Source organism: Anabrus simplex, chromosome 1, assembly GCF_040414725.1.
Source record: "Anabrus simplex isolate iqAnaSimp1 chromosome 1, ASM4041472v1, whole genome shotgun sequence".
NCBI classification, from domain to species: Eukaryota; Metazoa; Arthropoda; class Insecta; order Orthoptera; family Tettigoniidae; genus Anabrus; species Anabrus simplex.
The window spans coordinates 688,986,147-689,009,468 of record NC_090265.1 but is presented as its reverse complement, the minus strand read 5'-3'; the positions used below and the strand labels follow the sequence as shown (position 1 = coordinate 689,009,468).

The 23,322-nt window shown below is 38.4% G+C and overlaps 1 protein-coding gene and 1 long non-coding RNA gene across 3 annotated transcripts in view; one reads left to right on the top strand and one right to left on the bottom strand.

Moving 5' to 3' along the window:
* Positions 1–23,322, bottom strand: part of LOC137496954 (hyaluronan-mediated motility receptor-like) — an 83,641-nt gene that overhangs the window by 13,258 nt on the left and 47,061 nt on the right. For both annotated transcript variants that reach the window (XR_011017544.1, XM_068225141.1), the window contains exon 4: positions 21,617–21,851. Coding sequence is in view for 1 of the 2 variants with exons in the window: in XM_068225141.1 (XP_068081242.1) it covers positions 21,617–21,851 (235 nt within the window). In the remaining variant the exon portion in view is untranslated. The remainder of the gene's footprint in view (positions 1–21,616; positions 21,852–23,322) is intronic.
* Positions 7,778–8,253, top strand: LOC137496955 (uncharacterized). The gene is made up of 3 exons (XR_011017545.1): positions 7,778–7,913; positions 7,999–8,091; positions 8,177–8,253. It is a non-coding gene; the product is annotated as an uncharacterized lncRNA (long non-coding RNA).

The following is a 23,322-nucleotide window of genomic DNA, read 5'->3' as shown; positions in this document are numbered from 1 at the left end:
ACTTTATGATTATCCGGATCTAGTCCAGAGCCTTCTCGAACCCTCCCCTCGGGTATAAAAGCTGCGGCTTTTACAAGCTACCTTGTCTTGTAGATCGTCAAATTACTGAGTGTGTGTTTAAGACAGGAGGAGGGGTGCCTCATTCTTTGGCAGGCAGAACATCAGCCCAGGTAATTGCCATCAGTTTTCTATCTCTGTAGCTTTCTCCGGAAAATGACCCCAGGGGAAGTTTCTAATTTTTAACTATCTAATCATCCTTTTCCCAAAAATGTAAACTAGTTCTTGTTAATGTAAAATTTCATAAAGACTTAATCTGTAAATTCGGGGATATAGAGTGCGCTGCCCTCTCGAGTACCCCTTGAATTTATCTTGAGGCGACTATGATTTTGTAACCGTTTTTCTTCCCGTAAAGCATTAACTAACTTTGCATCATCGGGCCACAACCCCAAGTAGGGTTTTAAACTTTGTTGTCTAGGAGTGCAAGTGTACGCCTCCACACATTTTTGAGTTTTAGGCTAGTAATTTAAACTGTTCTTTCTTTTCACGAAGGCCCAGTAGGACAGGTACTAGATACCCCTGTGTAAACCACATGGTATTGTAAACTGTAAGTTGTGCCTAGAGGCCAAGTAATGTAATTCTATCCTGAATGTAAACTTGAAAGTAGAGCATGTAAGCTCTTCTGTTGTTATGCAAGAGATTTTGGTGTACCACTGAGTGGGGCCTTTGGAAGGCTGTATTTGTAACCATTGGAGCAAAGTGCTCTTGAATTGTGTCTGGGGAGATCTCTCTCCTTATCTAACTAAACGCAATATTTGCGACGTCGTAAACATGTACATTTGGAGCTTGAAGCTCAAAAACTTGTAAATTACCCACCCTTGAGTTTTCTATTCTAGTGTGAAAATTGTCATGATACCGGGTTCTTTCACAAAGTGAAGAATTTTGCCGGTTAACAATTTAATTTTCTGAAAAGGAATATAACCTTTATTTCAAAGTTTTAAATGAATCTTTGACTTTCGTAGATAGACCCATCTAGCCCGCACCTTCTTTCACCCCTCTGCGTTCCACAGATAATCCCAGAACATAGTGTACTGTCAAATGTACGACGAGAGTAAAATGCAAAATTTAGAACTGAACCAGTGGCAGCTCGTGCTGAATTATTTTGTTGGTTCTGCTCTGAGATGCCCAGTCCATTGCAGTAAGTGTAATACACACACCTAAATTCGTATTGCATACGGGAACTGCCAACTGAGCTCATATACATCCGTCCTATAAACCCGCAGAAACACTTTGCTCCATGTTTATCAGCTTTGAACTTCCCGAAAATGTGCAGGAAAAACACAGGTAAACATTCACCTCAATTTGTAAGACCCCGATTTCAAGGGACACCGACTATATAAATAACTGACTTATACAAAAAAACAGTTCAGTTTCAAAAAATGCCTTTCTGCCGCGTAATGAAAAAATGTTGATCTATCGGTACACTCGTATTTACAGAGGTTCCGAGACCTACATACATCTTTGGAAGCTGGCTTTCTAAATGGAGAGGGAACATCATCCGATGGTACCAACGTTTGTGGTTTTATTTTCATGACTACCTAACTTGGAAGAATTCACAACCATTATGGAGAAACATATTATTGATTACTTGTAGGCCTAAGAACTTGCTCATTCGCTTCGTAAGAGAGAATGTTTTCGGTTGCTGGATAGAAGGATAGAGAAATATTCGTACCCCCAATCTTAAAGTAAGTTGATTGAAGACTTAACATGAACAGTAAACTGATTGTGTGTAACTTACTGTAATTACAACCATCCTCTTTTACCATGCATTCTCCTGTATTTGAGCAATTTGGGCTTTCTTTCTACTGAACAGAAGCATCGCAACTATACTACAGTATCAGAAAATGTTGAAATGTAAGAATTTTACACCATATAAATATACACCGTTTTAACTCATTGCGGACCGTGGACGGCGTAAGACGTTTAAGCTTGCTCCTATGCTGCGAGCCGTGGACGGCGTAAGACGTTTAATGTTCCGCGCGAAGCAATGCTGTTTATATTCGTCATCTATGCATTCTTACACCTTAGTCAGCGTTACTAGCTGTAGCAGGAAGTTGGGTGACCTTTTTGAGATAACCGTCGCGTTGAGTGGGCTTATGTTTATCTTAGTTGTTTTAGCGGGAATATCTCAGCACTTCCTCGCACGTCAAGACAGCACTTGAGATTTCAATGCAGTTGCATGTCGTTCCTACCGAGTGTATTATAATGGTTTATAAAACAGTTTCTTACGGAAGAAAAAGTATTAAGTATTGTTCACAATGATTATTCTGGTGATGAACTTATTCCTGAAATAGACTCAGATAGTGAAAGTGAGAGTGACGAGAAAATTCCGATTCCCGAATCTGATAGGCCTATAGAGAAAAGTGAACTGCCTGATACATCCTAGTTACTGTCCACCCGTTTCACCATTTACAGAGAATTCAGGTATAAACGTTCAAATAAAATATAAGCAGGATATTTTGAGTTACGTGAGTATTTTCATGAATGACGAATTTTATCAGTATGTGTGTGAGCAGACCAATCTATACGCGAGTCAAGTGATAAGTGCGGCGCCGCGGCCTTTCACATAGAATTCGATCATGCAATCGTGGAAACCGATTAGTCCAAAATCCTGATATAAAAATATACTGGACCGAAAACCCTGTTTTTCATACTCCGATATTTTCTAATACAATGTTCCGAATACGCTTCCTTCATATTCTTTCATTTCTTCACTTCGGTGACAGCAATCATTATGCCGAAAATACTGATAGGCTGTATAAAATTAGGCATACGGTATTTTGAAACCTGTGACACCAGATATCACACCCTAAATATTTACTAGTGGTAAGCACAAAGTATCATTTTTCTAACATTTATAGTTTAGGAGTAATCGTAAATTGTATTAAGTGATGCAAGTCAAGTGGGCCAGGCATCAAAATGGCCGGTCCAGGCATTCAAGTGTGCAGCTCAGAAGCAGGTACTGAATGTGTTAAAAGTTCTCTATTTACACTTATGAGTACAGCAGAGGGAGCTTTCTGCCAAACAGTTGAGAATTCAACGGCCCTGCTTGCTGCAGTGATTCTCTTGCAGAAGTGGCACCAGTGCTACCTCTAGTGTAGCATTTACTAACTATGGTCTCAGTGACAGCTACTCTAATCCACGTAAATAGGCCAGCCGTGCTGCAATGTGTGCAGTTCATACAGAACCTTATGGGAGACTTTTAGCCACCTATTGGAGAAAGCTGTAGTTAAGTGTGCTCTCTTATGCTTTCAACAAGACGTTCTGTCATTCACAAAACCTAACAAGGTTGCCAGATCATCAGTATATGAATGTTTGGCTCAATACCAACACTCAATATGAAGGATGGGATCGCTAATCGCTGTATATCATTTCATTTTGGTGGTTCTGGAGCTCTGCAGATCATATTATGGAGCCGCGCCTGAATTAAACAGTGTTCAAAAACACCTTCACATCTCTGATCAAAAGAACAGAGTAAGAATATGCAACAACTACTTTTAGCCGACTAGAAAACACTGTGTAAAGTTAGTACATTTTCCGCTGATACTTGTGAAGCTTTTGCATGCTGCAACATTCCGCTGCATTAACTGAATTAATTGTGCTAATCAAAGGACACCAGATGAATCTATTCTGAGGAAGATATTTACTTTCACTGCACGCTTCTGTCATGGATTCAATACAATCTGAAATAGGAGGGAACTGTGTCCGGATATCTGTAGATGAAACCATCTATTTGTGTGGTCGATGTATTGCGAACTTCGTAGTGGTAAATTATGTCCTGCCGGGCTGAGTGGCTCAGACGGTTAAGGCGCTGGCCTTCTAACCCCAACTTGGCAGGTTCGATCCTGGCTCAGTCCGGTGGTATTTGAAGGTGCTCAAATACGGCAGCCCCGTGTCGGTAGATTTACTGGCACGCAAAAGAACTCCTGTGGGACTAAATTCTGGCACCTCAGCGTCTCCGAAGACCTTAAAAAGTAGTTAGTGGGACGTAAAGCAAATATTATTATTATTATTATTAAATTATGTCCAGAAGAACCCGGCAAACCTCATTTACTTTCGTGCAAACAGCTATAATAATAATAATAATAATAATAATAATAAATTAAAAAAAAAAAAAAAAAAAAAAAAAAAAACCATGCTTCAGTTGCAAGATTTATCGATTCCCTGCAACTTCTGTGGCCTAGCGAATCGAAGAGTAATTGTGTGCCTTTTAGTCACAGACACAGCTTTGTATATGTTGAAAGCTGGCCAGTCTCTTCGAGTATTTTTTCCAAATCTCATCCATGTTGCACGTTTGGCCCACGGATTGCATCGTATTGCAGAAGAGATACGTACCCCTTTCCACCTATCAACGAAGTTATTTCAAGTAGGGAAAAACTGTTCCTAAAAGCACTGGCTGGTGTACATATTTACAAAACTCACCTGCCTCCCATTTCTCTTCTGCCGAAACCTGTTCTCATAAGATAAGGAACTTTATTATCCGCAGTACTGTTCTACCAGGAGAACTTTATTCAAGTGACAGATGTAGTTAAAAGTACTGACGATAATCATACTGTGTGTGCTTGTGAAGCAAAGTGCACATTTCAATCTGAAACTGTATATAAAGATATGTTTCATCCATGAGCATTATTCGGCACTTTAAGGGCCTAGATATACTCTGTGCACTCCCTACACGAATCCCTTCAGTTAATTCAAAACACCATTAGTTCTTCAAATTGTGTCCTGCTGAAACTGGAGAAAAAGTTAGAAGGAAATTCAGTGCGGTGTTAAGACTCAAACCCAGGACTGAAGATTCAGTCCATAAGCAACTACATAAGTGGAATCCGACACGATTTGCCAAAAGAATATTCTGAGCAGTCAGTGCCAGTGAACAAGTACTGTCCTGTTACGTCTGTGACGTACGATAATTTTTAGCGTATAAATTAATTCTGTCCGACAACAGAAAGTCATTGACCCGTGAAAACATTGAAAAACTGTTGATAACCTACTGCCTTGCATAATTTTACAAGGAATGAAACATGTTCGTCAATTTAACGTTGAGTTAAAATTAAATAAAGCGTTTGGTAAGAGTATTTTGTTTTATTTTTAGTGCATATTTTCAACATTTTTAGTGCATATGAATCCAGGCCCTAGTAATATATAAACATCCAAATATTTACTATTAAATCCCAAATCTTCAAAATATCCATTATACATAATTTTCTGCTAAAAAGGCCAAAACAGGCAAACAAGCAGGGGAAAAGACAGTTATTTAGAATTCTTAAGTCATAAAATGAATACAGTGTTCTCTCTAGGACTTTTCTAATGGGCACACCGCCCAGCCGTTTTCACAGACCGTCCAGCTATCATAACCTAGACATGTGCTAGTGACATAATATTTCAAGTTGCTTTACGTCGCACCGACACGTATAGGTATTATGGCAATGATGGGCTAGGAGTGGGAAGGAACAGCCCCAGCATTTACCCGAGATGAAAATGGTAAAGCACAGAAAACCATCTTCAAGGCTGCTGACAGAGGGATTCGAACCCACTATCTCCCAAACGCAAGCAGACACCCATGTGACCCCACTGCGCAGCCACCTGCTGGTTTTTTTTTTTTTCAATCTATTTTGTAGCTTTACAGGTATTGTGAGTTTCATTTGAAATTTCAGTTTTAGACTATTTTGTTTCATGTGGAACTTTGTGGCAGCCCTGATTGTTTGGGAAGTAGTAATCCTTTAAAATAACCTAGAGAACCCAAAAACTGAATTTAGTATCGATTTCTATCATTTTGGACATTTTCTTTTTTTCTCGTCCGTTATGAATCGCATGCCGATGGAGGCTGAAATTGGACTTAAATATCAACCAGAGTGTCGCTCACTATTCATCTACGAATTCAACACTAGTATAGGTAGTTTTCGATTATTTTTATATGTCACTCCCTCCCCACTCCACCCCTAGGGGTGCTACGCGTCTTACTCCCACTGTATATTCCTGAGCACGTAAGGCAATACCCTAAGGGTGCAACCTTACCCTTTCTCCCCTGTAATGTTAAGGTAGCGATTTATAGTTACTTTTCTTGCTGTTGGGTATTTTGCAGTTCTTTTTCAGTGTCGGTAACCATACAGTTTAGGGACCCTACTTGCCGATACGTCGTCTTACATTTACCGTTAATCTGGCACGTTGGCAATGTTCAGTCGCAGTTCTAGCCTGAATTACGTATTACCACTGCATTATTGTTAAAATCACTACTGATACATTTGCGAGAATATTTAAAGCATATTTTCTTTTTCTGTGGGATTGTAAATCTATTTGGCTAATACCAGGTAAGTAGAATTGTGGCATGTTCGGATAATTCATTTAATAACGCAGTTTGTGTGAAATGATGAACACATCATTTTATTAATTACGTTCCTATTTCGTCCCATACTTATGTACAGAATTCGATTGGGATGTCTAAGAAGGATGAAAAATCTGCAAGAACTCCTCTGAAAAGGAAAGCAACGTTACGTCCTTTACAAAAATCAATTCAGAGATTGCTACGAGGTATTGAAAAAGGAAGACTAGTTATCACTCTTAGTGATATGGACCTTATGACAAGAGTTTCACAATTAATTGGGGGTTAAGTGTTCTTTTAAATTTTAATTTTGTTTCTATAAGATTCTGGCAGTGAGAGTCAGTTGAAATGGAAAATATTTAGTTATGAACTTAACCTAACCTAAACATGTCTTGTCTCGACATTGACACGGTTTACAGACCCAGCCTTTGTATATTCTTATTGACTTACGGCATATGTGTATGTAATATATTTGCTCATGTGTATTATTACGTGGTTTCATTTCAGATTTCTAATCTGTTTACTAGGTGATATCTTGTCACCTGGGCGACTGTCCTAAATGCAGATCAGTGATGATTGATTGATTCAAATTGACTGGCATGATGTAGGAAGTGGCATTTTAACTTACACCTTCAATCTGCATTTAGGGCAGTGGCAGATTCCTACCTGTTGTTTCACTGCTTTCTATCAGTGGCTCTTGAATTTGACTTCATCACCGTTAAGGGGTCTGTTGGTTATGAAAAAGACCTGTAGTTATTCACTTTAGGCCAACGATTAACTTTAGAGATGCACTTCAATTATAACTTCTCCAGTGTATGTTCATGTAATATTACTGGATATTGGTATCGGCAAATTACTTGTACTACAGGCCTATTTATTAGGTTCATTCTCTATTGACAATCTCCACCTGAATCAGTGTATAACTGACTATTGCACACCTAAGCTTCCTATTTCTTAGTGCTTGATATAGGTTTGGTGTTCGTAGCAGTTACATTTCTTCTAAAGTATTAAACCTTAGTGTTTATAGAAATATCATTAATACAAGTGATTATGGACTTCTAGTCTAGATATACCATATTGACATTAAACCACTATCAATATACTAAATATACTAATACATGATAAATTTTAGCATAGAGTAGTGTAAGTAGCAATTCATTAACTTCATCAGGTGACTGTTGCATTGCAATTGCTTTCACTTAAAATCAGACATCTTTTTCAATCATTCAACAAAAATAACAATTTTTGTCTGTTAATATTCCTGTAGAAGGTGGTTTCATATTTTTAGGGAAAAGAAGAAATAACTTCATGCTAAAACTCAGAATTCTTACAGGTGCTGATTTGATATTTGCCACAAATTTGAAGAGAAGTCAAGATTATCATGGTGCTATGAACAGTGAGAAATCTCAGATGTGGGTGGAAACACAATCATAGGATTAAGAAATATAGGACCCTGTGTATTGTGATGGATAATGTAGCATATCACTGTAAGCTTGTGGAGCATCAACCGACAATGAAATGGAGGAAGGATCAATTAGTGGTAATTATAATAGATTGAATATTTTCTACTACTGAATTATAATGTTGTTACAGAATTTTATTTTTATTTTTCCTTTAATTTATAGTCATGGTGAGGCAGAATTGGGGTGGCTCCACCACAAAACTCAACAAAAGATGAACTGCAAAAGATGTGTCATGAATCAAAGTCACTTAAAGAGGTACAGTAGCATCTAAACATAACTTTAGGTAGACTAATGTTGATTACTTTCATGTACGCATAACAATATTTCTCTTTTTAACCAGGTATATTGTTGATGAGATTCTGCACAATGAAGGCCATGCTTTGAATCAGAGGAGGAAGGAGAAGAAAGCTGAGGAGTTAGCTGTACCATTGTAAGAGCTATTCCATGAGATTAAGGGTTTTCCAACTTTGCTGGGAAATACATTTCTAATGGCCCTGTCCTTTCGGATATAACAGCGTTACATTTGAAAATTGTAGGGAAAGAGAACAAGATATATTTAAACTTTGAGAGACACTGAATATTCTAGGTATCTGGTCCTATGTGCTCTGATAAAAATTGATCACGTTATTATGCATGCGTCTAGTTTTTTTTGGTACAAGTTGCTTTACGTCACACCGACACAAATAGGTTTTATGGTACGATGTGACAGGAAAGGGCTAGGAGTGGGAAGGAAGCGGCCGTGCCTTAAGGTAGAGCCCCAGCATTTTCCTGGTATGAAAATGAGAAACCACGGAAAGCCACTTTCAGGGCTGCCGACATTGGGGTTCGAACCCACTATCTAGCATATAGTGGATACTGGCCGCACTTAAGCAACTGCAGCTATCGAGCTTGGTGGATCTAGAATGGTGGTGCTTGGATCGCCCGATAGATAAATTTATAACTACACAGTCAATACCGCGTAACTAACTCGTTCCTTACAAACCTCAGTGCTCTTCTCGAATCAAATCTGCATTTAGGGCAGTTGCCCAGGTGGCAGATTCCCTATCTGCAGTCCAATTGCACTCATTTTTGCAAGTAGTCTCCCATGATCCACCCTATCAAATGCTTTAGGCAGGTCCATCGCAATACAGTCCATTTGACCTGAATCCAAGATATCTGCTATATCTTGCTGGAATCCTACAAGTTGAGCTTCAGTGGAATAATCTTTCCTAAACGTGAACTGCCTTCTATCGAACCAGTTATTAATCTCGCAAACATGTCTAGTATAATCAGAAAGAATGCCCTCCCAAAGCTTACATGCAACACATGTCAAACTTACTGGCCTGTAATTTTCAGCTTTATGTCTATCACCCTTACCTTTATACACAGGGTCTACTATAACAACTCTCCATTCATTTGGTATAGCTCCTTCATGCAAACAATGATCATATAAGTACTTCAGATATGGTACTATACTCCAACCCCTTGTCTTTAGTGTATCTCCCAAAACCTTATCAATTCCAGTGCTTTTCTAGTTATCAACTTTTGTATCTTACTGTAAATGTCATTGTTATCATATGTAAATTGTAATACTTCTTTAGTATTAGTCACCTCCTCTAAACCAATAGAGTCTAGTCAAAAAAACACCATTTATAAAAATATACAGCCTCCATAACACATTTTACAAGTATAAAAACACACTTGGTGTTAAATTGAGATCTGTCATTAATGGACTATAGTTGAAAAATCTTAATATTGTATGTAGTAACACAAAGTATAGGTTATCAATCAATTACCTGAAAACAAGTCAAAAAATAGATGTTCACAGCACTTTTGCTGAAGGCTGGGGTTCCTATTAGATTGGACTAATTTCGAGGGAAAACATTTCTTCAAAGTTTTGCAAGCTGAATGTTGGGCTTGGTTTCATAAAGACATTAAAAATGACGGAGTATCATCGTTATTCTAGCATCAGCCTGGTCAACCTAGTGTGCCACCTAACTGCATGGTGAAAGAAAGATGTACCATGTGCGTTTATCATGATTTAATGCTATTCCGAAAGGAATAAATTTAATTTGATTCCCTCCAGATAATCCGCTGAATGTTCCTATCATCTGCATGAACCATGACTTGCCAATACATTTCAAGCAATATCTGCAGTGAAGGCAAAGGTATGCATTCTGAAACTTAGAATAACAGAGTAAAGATCCTCTTGTATTGTCGTTCCAACCATTACTATATCATTCAATGAAATATTGTTAGATATTTTAGCAGATGTAACAAATACAACCCTCATTTTTGTAGGTGAGCTACTAAGCTTAAAAACTGGATGATGGGTAGATAATAGCTTCCACCTTCATTCCCTGACCTTAACCATTTGCCCCATGGCCTCTTACTCATGAAGAAAGTTAGTACTTGTGCTTAAGTGAGGGCTGCCTACTGAAACGCAGTTCTAGTTGAGTTAGTCTTGACATGGCATGATTGAAGGAGTTTCCCCAGAACCTCAGGTTTCTGCTTGAGGGGTAGGCGAACTATAAATCTACCTGTAGAATCCCTAGTGGTATTCTCTGTAAAGTGCCTTTCTATGGCTCTCTCTTCTCTTGTCATGACTGGGGATGTAAGCTCTTCTATTTCCCAGAACTGCTGTAGCTGGGTATCTAACATGTCCTGTGACTTCAAGAAACATGTTATTACAGTAAGACTTTTTTTTCCCCTCTGGTGGTAGTGTCCAGCAATAATCCATCCTAGTTCAGTGTCTTTAAGAATAGGATAATCTGGTGACTGAGTTCTGCAACCAAGTTTCAATAATGAAAATAAATGTTCTGCGCCTATTAATAACTCAATGTCACCTGGATGGAAGAACTTGGGGTCAGCAAGCTTCAAGTCAGTGAGCAAGTTCCAGTGCTTCTACCCCAACAAGTGCCAAGTTATGGATACAGGAAGCCTTTATCTTTCACCCTTCCAATGGCCTTCATGGCTCTACGGTTCTTTAAGGACCTTGGCCTCCTTGACCACAGCTCTCCAGACGTCCCGATCTACAGCATGCCTACGCCACCTCCTGACTCCAACGGTCCTCAGATCAGTCTCCACATCCTCCAGCCATCTCATACGGGGCCAACCTCTCCTTCTGCCCCCAGGGTGCCCTGTCAGTGCCTTCCATGGAAGTCTTCCCTCCTCCATCCGTTGCACATGCCCCAGCCATCCAATTTATTCTCATTTTGACTGAGGTCACCAAGTCCAGATCCTTATCTTATTTTTCATTTGTTCTGATTCTCCACAAATCTCCCTCCGTCACCAATCCAAATATCTTCCTCTACTTTCCTTTCCCACACATTTAATCTTCTCTCTGTGGTCTCAGTCAATACCCATGCCTCACTCCCACACATAAGTACTGGTTTAATTATTGTTTTGTAGAGAGTCAGTTTTAAAATTTTTACTTCTCAGAAGAGGGTACAGTGCTCTGTAGGATGTGTTGGCAGCCTTAATACGATTTAAAATATCTGTCTCAACTTATTTTCTGATGTTATTACTGAGCTTAGATATACTGCTTCAAAGGTGTAATCATCCACTTGGAGTTTTTCGGTGTTCCTTCCACTTCTCTTCGTTACCATATAGGCTATTTATATTTAGCCTCACTTATCTATAAACCCAAAGATCCAGCCGCATCTTTCAGCTCCCTTAAGACAGTTGTAAGTGCCTCGTTACTCCTAGCAGTTATCACCACACCATCTGCACAAGCCAAAACTTGGATCAGTCTATTGTAAATATTACCACCTGGATTAGTAGTAATTGATGTTGCAGCTTTCTCCAGCACTATATTAAATAACACTGCTGATCTCCTTGCCTTAGGCCTTCATCAGTTCTGAAAGATCTTGACAGACTTCCCTGTACTTTTACCCGACTTCTGCTGTTCTCCAGGGTCATCTTAGTCTATTTTATTAACTTCTGTGGGGATTTAAAATACTTCATTGTTTCCAATAATGTTGATCTCTTTACTTTGTCTAGGCTTGTTTAAAATATATAAAAAGATGTCCTAGTCGAACATTGTATTTGTATGTCTTTTCCAGTCATTCTTGTGGTGAAAATATGGTCTGTCGATCTTCCAGGTCTGAAACCAGCTTGGTACTCCCCTATAATTCTTTCTGCTCTACTACTAATTCTCTCTGTTATGGCTGTAGAGAGGATTTCATACACTGTACTCAGTAAGGATATACCTTGATAATTCTTGCATTGCATGCTTATGTATAGGGCATACATATATTTGCTAGTGTCCAGTTCTCTGGCATTTTACCTGTTTCCCATACCTTTTTAATTATCTCATGTATTCTCCTCACCAACACTTCTCCAGTTTTACCATTTCTGCAGTTAGGTCATTCCCTGGGGCTATACTATACTTCAACTGTTTTATAATTTCACTTATTTCTTCAACCGATGGTGATCCCACATTGTCTTCATCCTCATGTCCATTCTCATCGTTCCTCTCTTCCCCCCCTCACACTCATCTCTCCCTGAAGTTTCCATACTACCTGATCCTTCTTTTTGTTCATATATTGGTCTGACAGAAAGTAATGTTTCGAAATGTTTTGCCCATTTTTCCAGAATTCGTTCTTTCCCAACAATCAGTCTATCAGTCTCATCCTTAAGCATATTCACTCTAGTTTGATATCCCTTCTTTACTTGTCCAACCCCATGGAAGAATTTTCTACCTTGTTTGTTTTCAAAATTATTTTGCACTTCATCCAATCTCTCCCTTCGATTATTTTCTTGTTCCTTATCGATGTCTTTGCTATTCACAGTTTCTCTTTAAAAACTGCCATACAATTTCGAGTGGGTCTCTGTAGCATTCTTTGTCGGTCCAGATTTCTCTCTTCTAGGAACCTTACCCACTTCTTCGTCATACCATTTATTTCTATTCTGTTTCCTTCTCTCTCCAAGTACTTCCTGCGCTGTTGTATTTATTGCTAGCTTGGTTTCTTCCCACATTTTAATTGATGTCCACATTCCCGTTTCTGCCCATCTGTAGTTTTCTTTGCATCTGGTCTCTATACTCTTCCTCCTTTTCATCCCTTAACAGCTCTACATTATACAGCTTGCTCTGCTCAGCTCTGTCCCTGGGTTTAATTGCCTGTCTTTCTTGGAACTTGATCCTCACTAGTATGTGATCTGAATCACTGTCTGCACCCTGCATGCTTCTCACATCCATAATATTGGACGCATGTCGTGCATCTATCAGCACAGGGTCTATCTGGTTCTTTGTCAGACCATCCGGTGATATCCATGTCTCTTTATGGATCTCCTTATGGGGAAAGCATGTGCTCTTAATCAGGAAAGCATGTGCTCTTAATCACCAGCTCCTTGCTAAAGGCAAACTCAATCAAATTCCATCCGTTCTCATTGGATTCTTGGTGTTTACTGTGATATCCTGCCACTGGGTGGTTTTCTTTCTCTTTGCCTACTTTGGCATTGTAATCTCCTAGGACAACTTATCATACTTGGGCAACTTGTCATATGCTTGCTCCATTTTTTCATAGAACTGTTCTTTCTCTTCCCCTTCAGCATCCTCTGTTGGGGCATGGACACTAATTAGTGATATGTTGGCAGATCTCCTTTTCAATCTTAACTGGCATAGTCTGAGGCTTATTGCTTCATATTCAGTCATATGACTGATCAATTTCTTGTCCATAAACCCTGTTCCTATTCTATTTTCTTCCTTCCCACTATTGAATAAAATGTAGTGCTGTAGATCTGCCACCTTGATTGTCTTCCATCTTATCTCCTGTAATGCTGCCACATCTATGTTATATTTAAGTAATTCTTCCTCCAATTTTCTACTAGCCCCAGCCTGAATGATACTTCTCACATTCCATGTTCCAATATATCCATATCGCTGTCATTTAGCACGCTTCAGTCATCGTAAGTTTAGGACCATCCGGTTATCTCTATTTGGTTTCTAAACAATATGGAGTTTTGTGGTGGTGAAGTTGTTAGCCCCACGCACCAAACCCCAACCTGAAGGACGAGGGTATCACTCTTAGCCTGGATCATCACCTTTGACCTGTCCGGCTTGTGTGGCCCTACCAAGAGCATATGCTCCCGCTGGCGTAGCTCTAAGGATCATTTGAACACGCAAGCCTCCAAAACACCCAGCAAAATGTATTTTACCTTTGTGGTGATACCATCAGGAGGACGGAGATGACTTTGCTTTTTAAATACTAGTACTCGTATTTATTATTGTTTGTTTATTCATACCCTCTGCTTTGTAATTCAGTGACCATGGAATAGCTCTTGATGTGCAAAATACCATATATTAATTTTTATTGCATTCTTTTGTCATTATTACATATCCCTTAAAATGTAAATAAACTAACATTAAATATAGTAAATTATGCTTATTTCATTGCATATTGACATTGCTATGACAGCATGACTTCTTTATGATGTAGATACAGTATAAAAGTATTTCTTCCCAAATAGATTTGTTATACACCCCCATGGATGAGGGACGCAGGCACCCCTGCCAGTTGTAAGAGGTGACTAAAAGGTGTGACGAAGAGATGATTGTATTAGAACCATGAAACTACCTGTGATTAGTACCATCACGAGGGGAACACCATCGGTCGCCTTTACTTGCGAGTAGTACCACTATGTTAGGTACATAATATGTTTGTGATTAGTAGCAGCATAAGGCGAGAGTATGGGTTTTCCAGTACCCGTGATTAGTACCATTGTGAGGAACACCACGTGTCTGGGCGTTGCCTGTGATTAGTACCACTATATCAGCGGCACCATGGGAGGAACACCATGGGAATACCAGCGCCCGTGATTAGTACACTTAGGTGAGGAACACCATGGTTTTGCGTAGTCTACGAGTGGCGCCATTATGTGAGAAACACCATAGGTCTTTGTTACCTGTACAAAGTAGAATACTTGTGAGTAGTACCATAATGTGTTGAACACCGCAAGTCTACACTATTTCTGATTAGTACCGCACCATGACAAATACCATGGTTCTACTTTACTAGCGGTAAGTACCATTATGAGGGGCTCTTGACCTGAATTTTGGACTCCTTTAGACAACACGCATCCTCGATTCAGGATTGTGCTATAGAAGCAGTCCCTTGGTCAGGCCCCTTTAAACAACAAGCATGATCATCAGATTTGTTATACCTACACCAATCAAATTACAGACTAGGGAAGTATCTTTTACTAAGATACATAATGTTTTTACATATATGTATAACTAGGTAATGTACCCGTGCTTCGCTACGGGATTGGATTCTCAGAGAGACTGACCGTGTGGTTTTCCTACCTCAAGTTAACATAGGTCATTACAAAAACTTCGGTAGGAAAGTAGCGACTAAAAGCAATGATATCATATACCTAAAATACTCTATCAGATGAAAAACCGCACATTTTCTCACTTTTAACGAACAGGACTACACTGCCGATCTAACAGAACAAAGTTCCAGAGCTGGAATGATCAAAGCCGCAGATAGCCGTGATCCGTGAACACCCTTCGCCTTTTTTCGCCAGGAAGGGGGTCGAATAGTGGAGACTCCTACGGCATAAAGTATGCCCTTCTACTAATCTGTTTCCTAGAAGTACCCGATGAGTCAGAATATCTTAATTCACTACATTGGCGGCGAAAAATCTATCTGACTTGGAGGCAAATTTTTCCTCCAAGCCAGAGGAGAAACCCACTCTTCGCTGCTAATTTGGAAGAAAAAGAATGTAGAATTTAATAAACGTAAAGAGGAAGAAACTTTAATTAAGAAACGGCTCTTTTCAGGGTCAAATTTTGAGTTATTTAGTGAATTGTGGTGCTATAATTTGGAATAGGCCTAAATTGTTATTCTATACCAGGCCATACTACTACTACTACTACTACTACTACTAAGTGAGCCACTGCCTTAAGTATGCACACTGCTCATTCAATACAGCGCGCCAGATTAGGGATCGCGTAGCTGGAATACTATGATTAACGTGTGTGTTACGTACCAGCTGTATCAGAAAATGTATGAACCAGAGGAATGACATGCGAAAGAAGAACGTTTTCTAACTCTCCAGCTATATTCCGCTAATATTCGGTCAGGCTGTTATACTCTGTACGCAGCAGTAATCCCATCTGTCAGAGTTGAGAGGCAGCACAAGAGACAATGAACATCAGCTCAAACAATGGTCAATGTAATGTTATTGTTGATCAATGCCATGTGCTTTTGATATTGTAGGTCTTCACATTTAGTTTTCTTCCGACTTGGAAATACCACTCTTATCGTAGTTGGCACGGTAAAACTGAATAAAACATAAATGATCGAAATTGTATTCCCTGTAACTTTTGTTATGTAATACTTTTCGATAGCACCAATAACATAGGTATTTAAAAATTACATTTTAGGCATCTTCCCCTAAACTACAATTTCATCCAAGGTGAATAAATTTGTTTATAGTTTAGACTGTTGTTTCTCATTCCCCGACTATTTAATGATTTTCATTAAATTCTGTTAACCCATTTTCTCGTAGCTCGGCGTTGATATGGACTTAGCAACAAAATTACAATTTCATGAATATCTGTGTTATCACAGTTGGTACGGTAAAAATGTATAAGACATAAATGGTCGGAAATTTAATTCTATATAACTTTGGTTAAGTAGTATTTATTGATACGACCACTAATAATTTAAATATTTGAGAATTAAATTTCAGGCCTTCCCCTAAACTACCATTTCACTGAGTGTGCATAGAATGATTCATAACCTAGATTATAATGGCTCATTCTCCGGCTATGCATACCAATTTTCATTGAGATAGGACCACTCATAACGTAAATATTTAGGGGAAGGCCAAAAATGTAATTCTTCAACTACCATTTAACTCAGCGTGAATAAAATTCTTTATAACCCAGATTGTAGCGACTTATTCCTCGGCTTTGAATACCAATTTTCATTAAGATAGGACCACTAATAAATATTTGAAAATTAAATTTTAGGCCTTCCCCTAAACTACCATTTCTATCAGCATAAATAAAATTATTTATGGCCTAGATTGTAGTGACTTATTCCCTGACTTTGCATACCGATTTTCATTAAATTATCTTTAGCCGTTTTCTAGTGATGCGTGTACATACATACAGAAATTACGGAAAGAAGTAAAAAGTGCATTTCCTTGTTACTGTGGACATGACCGATGCAGAAATACCATTCTTTTCAAATTCTGAGCATTGTACAGACAAAACTCTTATTTTATATATATAGATTGAAAACTGAAGATTCATATACAGGTACGTGGGTCGCCTTGTGGTAGAAGTTGAAACTGTGTAATTTGAGAGAGCAAGCCCATGTGGTAGGCCTATTACGCGTCATAAGAAACTGAGTGAACTGGCTGTGCAGTTCAATGACACTGCTGTGAGCTTGCTTTCAGGAGATGGTGGATTCAAGCCCCACAGTCGGCAGGTCTGAAGTTATGCCAATTTAAATGGTTCGTTATTGGACATTATACATATTCCAGCTAACTCATTCCTGGTTGCCAGTGTTTCACCACCGTGTGCTAGTTGGGCTCATCAGTTGGTACCTAGCACACCTATCAAAATGGTCGCTAGTGCATACCATGGAGGCCACCGCATAGGCTATTTTTTTTTTTTTTTTTTTTTTTTTGTGGTTCCCTAATTTTCATTTCAGGCTAATGATGTGGCTGTATCTTTATTAAGGCAACAACCGCTTATTTTCATTTTAAGTCCTAGCTCTCCTTCCTATCCCATTCTTGCCTTACAACCTGTTTTCATATGATTTAAGCCAATATATATGTAAAAATCTGATAATGTTATTTGATTCATTAGTGCCCCTGTACCTTTCCCGGGTTTCCCTAATGTTGTAAGCTTGAGATACACCAAGCTGCAAGCTGAAAATATGTTTAAAATGCCCCTATCCCCTACTGCTTATTGAAGAAAGAAGACAACATCCAAGCAGAAGGAAGGACACTGGGCTGAGTGGCTCAGACGGCTGAGGGACTGGCCTGACCTCAACTTGGCAGGTTCCATCCTGGCTCAGTCCAGTGGTATTTGAAGGTACTCAAATACATCAGTCTCATGTCCATAGATTTACTGGCACGTAAAAGAACTTCTGCAGGACAAAATTCTGCCACCTTGGCACCTCCGAAAACCATAAAAGTACTTAGTGGGATGTAAAGCTATCAGCATTATTATTAAAAGGAAGGACAGATACGTTCTATGCGGTAAGTCCTTGAACTTATAGAAATTGCATTGTATTATACAATCTAGATTCTTTCTCCTTTTCCCCTCCCCCCTCCCAGTCCCTTTAATAATACAGTTTTAGTAATGTGTACATCAGAATAAAGGCAGGAAATGTTTAAAATTAATTTAAGCGAGTGAAGGAGAGAATGCGAGCCTCCGTGGCTCAGACGGCAGCGCGTCGGCCTCTCACCGCTGGATACCGTGGTTCAAATCCCGGTCACTCCATGTGAGATTTGTGCTGGACAAAGCAGAGGCGGGGCAGGTTTTTCTCTGGGTACTCCGGTTTTCCCTGTCATCTTTCATTCCAGCAACACTCTCCATTATCATTTCATAGCATTTATCAGTCATTAATAAATCACCTTCGGAGTGGCGACCCCATTGTAATAATAGCCTATATATGGTTCATTCATTTCGTCCCTGACCCGGTCAAAGACTGGAAAACAGCTTGTAGGTTTTCAAGGAGAGAATGTATGACTAGCTCAGGTTGGTGGGTTCGAGTCCGGCAGTATTTGAAATTACTCAAATATGCCAGTCTTATGTCTAGATCTACCGGTACATAAAATAACTCTTGCGGGACGAAATTCTGGTACCTCGACGTATATGAAAACGATAGAAGTAGATAGTAGAACTAATATTAAATTCTGCAGTTGTAACATTTCAGACGTCACAGTGTAATGATGTTAATTTTATTATGCGTAATTAATTCAGGAATGGCATAAATGATGACATATTTATTTTTGTACGTAATTTTATTATAATTCATGTTTGATCATTTGGTCACTATCATTTCATTACTTTGTAACTACGACTTGTAAACGAGGGCTGAATATCCTAATATTAATTTAGATTCTTGCGACATTCGTTTAAATTTAACTTGCAGTAGATTTTCCTCTATCTTGCCACATCATCGAGGAAGAAGAATCAACAAGTTTAGAACTCAATTCTTGGAAAAGCTGGCACGTGTCCAGGCGATGTAACCGAAGCTACTGTGCTCGGAGCTGAGTAATTCAAACTGGTCACCGCCTATATTTTCAAAGGAGCGTCATGTTGCCATGGATACTGAGTGAAAGGGCTAATAGAAGAACAGTTGATATCATCGTTGGGACCCATCAACTTTAATATCTGGAGTAGGGAGAGACGTGTCACCTGATTGGACCACGTGTTTTGACCATTAACTAGGGCCAGTAAAGCTTACTTAAGGGCGTGTTGGAGCTCTTGGCATCATTCTATCTTGTATTTCGCTTTAGGTTTGATAACTTGTTTTATGGTTGATGTACTATAATGGACTAAGTTTAATAGTTTATCACTTCTTCAGTCTTAACTTCGTCACCACGACGTGGTACTTAGGAATCTCTGAATGATGGGTGTATAGCCACTCTCATCAGGAAGTACGTACAGCTCGACTACTAGACCGGTTTGTACCAGTCTAAAACAATAGGTAGCATTAAACTAGCTAGAAATGAAACTACGGTACACATTTTCAGTCAAGTTGGAAGGAATGTTAATTCAGTATCCTCTCCACATAACCCAAGGGGGTTTTTCAAACAGTGATTCAGGGCTCATCTCCAATATATGGGATAGAGCATAACAGGGAGTGATAGTTTCAAAGCCATCATCCAATTAGTGGTTGATGCAATTTGCAAGGCAGGAATGGTACTTAGCTGCAGATGAAGATATCTCAAAGATGACCGGTGATGTTCCAGCTACAAGGATGGAAGCTTTCCAAGGACCAGCAGAACAAGATCAGATGGTGAGCAAGCGAGTTAAAAATATTGCAAGTTTCCGCGATGTAGAGTTATTCGATTTTTTGTTAAATTAATTTCCTATTTTAAATTCAGTTCTCGTCAAACAGTCGTCATTTTTATTTAGCATAATGAATGTTATTCTCTTGGTTCATTTTAATCAGTCTGCCTTAATTAGCCTTTTGATTTCTAATTCTCCTGCTTAATGATTAGTGCACTATCACCCCATCCCTGTGATGAGTCCGTCCAAGCTTTATTATAAATTTTTGTTTTTAAGTCATCAACTTAAAGACTGGCGCCCTTAGCTTGCATAGTTGCATTTCTCGTTCAATTATTGTTCTCTAAGAGGGGTACGTCACACAGTGAGCTTGAAAGCTGACCTAATTTCTGTTAACGTAGCTTGGCACATTAGTCTTCCTATATGGTGGGTTCGAGTCCGGTAGTATTTGAAAGTGCTCAAATACGCCAGTCTCGTGTCTAGATGTACCGGTACATGACAAAAGAAAGGGAAGTCATTGGATGTCTCGAACTTCAAAAAAATCACACTGCAAAGACTTGTTAAATAAATTGCATTGTTTAACACGCCCCTCTTTTCAAGAATATGGTTACAGTACACCTACTGTATATCAAAATAAAGACAGAAATATGTAACATTAATTTGAGTGAGAAAGTGTGTTTATTTCCTTAATTCCTCATTGAGCGTGGAAACCGACTTAATTATGAATATATTTATTTCATCTTAACTTTTATCATTTACTAGGGTAGGGAAACATTCATTGTCGGTGCTTATATTGAGGTTAGTTTGTTATGGTTATGTCGTGATTTTAATATGTAACCAGGCAGGTTGGCAGCAGTATTCAGCCATTACAAAAAATGTAAAAGAAGATAATCGGGCGGCGATATTTACTTTCTAGTGCATTGCCTTACGTGGCGATTAATACTATCTGGAGAGAAATATAGTAAGTCATATGTATATCAAGTTTGGTTGAAATTGCAGGGTTTGCTATAGTCTGTCATTGATACCAATATTGATACTGAAAACAGCTCCGTCAGTATCTTTACGTAAACATATTGCTCCTCAACTGTGTGCAGCCCGCTAGTCAAATGATGTATTGCGTAGAGTAAGCCTTCACCTGCAATTATTGGAATGATCATTTAATAATTTGATTTTAGGATTATTCAAAGTTGACTGAACTTAGAGACCTATCAATGCCTGATGATTCACTGGCAGGTAATTCCGCAGAGAATAAAACAAAAATGAAGCAAATCAGTCCAGCAGAACGGACTTTTAATATGGAAAATGAAATGAAAAATCTTCATTATTGTCAGCATAATTGCACGAATTACATTGAGTTCAAAGGTTTAGTTTATTACGCAGTGTTGTGCGCGAGCGGTGACTGGATTAGCGTGGAACTGCATGCGAGTACTTCATTCCATGGGATATAACAAACCCATCTGGCACTCCACAGCAACCAAGTGATTATGAACAAGCAGTATAACACTACAACTTCAAAACACTCTTATGCCTTCTTCGTGATAACACTAAAATAGTTCAATTTTGCAGTTAATCTTTACCTGTCTAATATTACTGTTAATGCCCTGAGGGGAATAAATTAAAATTTTATCATTCCTGCCACCCAGCTAACGAAAATTTCTGGGGGAACAAAGAATATATGCAAAGTTTGTGAAGTATAACAAGCTTATTTAAAAACAAAAAGCATTTGCATGGAAATCCAGGTTCTAATAATGAATTAAATGTGCAGCTTGTTCATTTAAAAAGTTAATATGGAAGAAATTATTTAAAAAATGCACTTACTTCCTTCAGCTCAAAGTTCTGATCTTTCAGTTTAACTAGGTGTCTAATCTTCTGCTTGTGATTTTGATGGCCCAATATGTCTGCATACTGTTCAGCCAGCTTATGAATTTCACCTACTACTTCTCCTTTCTCCTGCTCCAGGTGCTGACATTCTGCTCTGTAAGCTTCCAATTGTTCCTTAAAGGGTCCAATAAGTGAATATACTTCCAAATACCGCTCCTTCCACTGAGACTCTCTGAAACAAGACATCAAGATCAGGTGAAGAATACGTACTCAACACTAATGACTTTTATAAGAAGAAAGGAATCCAAAGTAATATTTCTCAATTATGATCTTCGAAACCTCAACAAAGTTCACTTTAGGGTCGTATTCAAGAACAAGACTTGAGCGGATACCAAGTCTACTTTGACAGAAAGTATAACTCTGCTCTAAGTCTGTTTCATAGATGCTACTTTCTTTAAAGTAGATTTTGCCAAGTCAAGATTTTTTGAACTGTATTTGAAGTTGGGAATAATAATGTCTGTAATAATAATAATAATAATAATAATAATAATAATAATAATAATAATACTTTAAAACCAGAGAAGAGTGGCGACTTCCATCTAGCAATTTTAGTTCTTTCTAATCAAACCTAGCATATCTTAATTTTTTTAACCATTGAAAAAAATATTTTTTGCTTGTGTTAACATGACAAACTGAGGTCTTTTCCTGGCAATCAGTACAGATACCCTTCTACTTATTTTGCTGACTTCTGGCTGGTTTACATTTTGTAAGTCACCAGAAACTACTGTCTTGGAAAAAGTATAGACACCCAAGTTAATTTGTTAAGACGAAGTTTATCCTTTGTTGCACACAGGAACAAGCTACACCAAAATTTAGCTTGTTTTATTCTAAGTTAAATTTTGTGGAGTAGATATTTTTATGGACCCAGTTAAAATTTTAACGCAGGCTGCACCTAAAAAGTGCCGGTATTTTTTTTCCATTTCTAACAGAACGCCCACTTTGAAGATTCATAACTTTAGAAGTATTGATCTGATCATCATTAAACTTTAATATTGTACGTCTTAAAGTAACTTATTGTTAATCTGAATCTGAATTTTTTATTTCATTTGATATTTGTGAAAAAGGTTGTTGTAAAATTTGTGAAACATTTTCTCATTACAGGGCGATCATAGCCATAAATCTTTTTTATTATCATTATTATTATTATTATTTTTTTATTTTTTTACGAAGCTCATGAGAATGTCAGGTGAAAATTAAGAGATTTCTGCCTGCATGCAATTGTTGATTTTATATTGATTTATATTTAATTGATTAGTCGTGTGAGAAGAAAGCAGCCTACCAGCTGGCAGCAAGAATGCACTTGGCCTTGGAAAAGTCTATACCCTATCTCAAATAACCTGGGAGATAAGGTAAACAGCAAAAACACATGATAAATGCGGTGGTACTGTATCTTTTGGTAGAGCGTTAAAAATACTTTACGTGTGATAAGTAATGTTATTTCCGCGTAAAAGTTATGTACGTTATCTAAATCAGTTTATTTTCACTTTTTGGTTTAAAAAAAAGTTGTTTAGTTTCAATTTATAATCGATACTCGTGCATTAAAGTGCCCTTTGAGAGGGGCGATGTGTCAACAGCCGAAAAGCCATTGCAGTATTCAGTAGCGGTTCATTTAGCTGATGTACAACCCATGTGTTTTCTGTTTA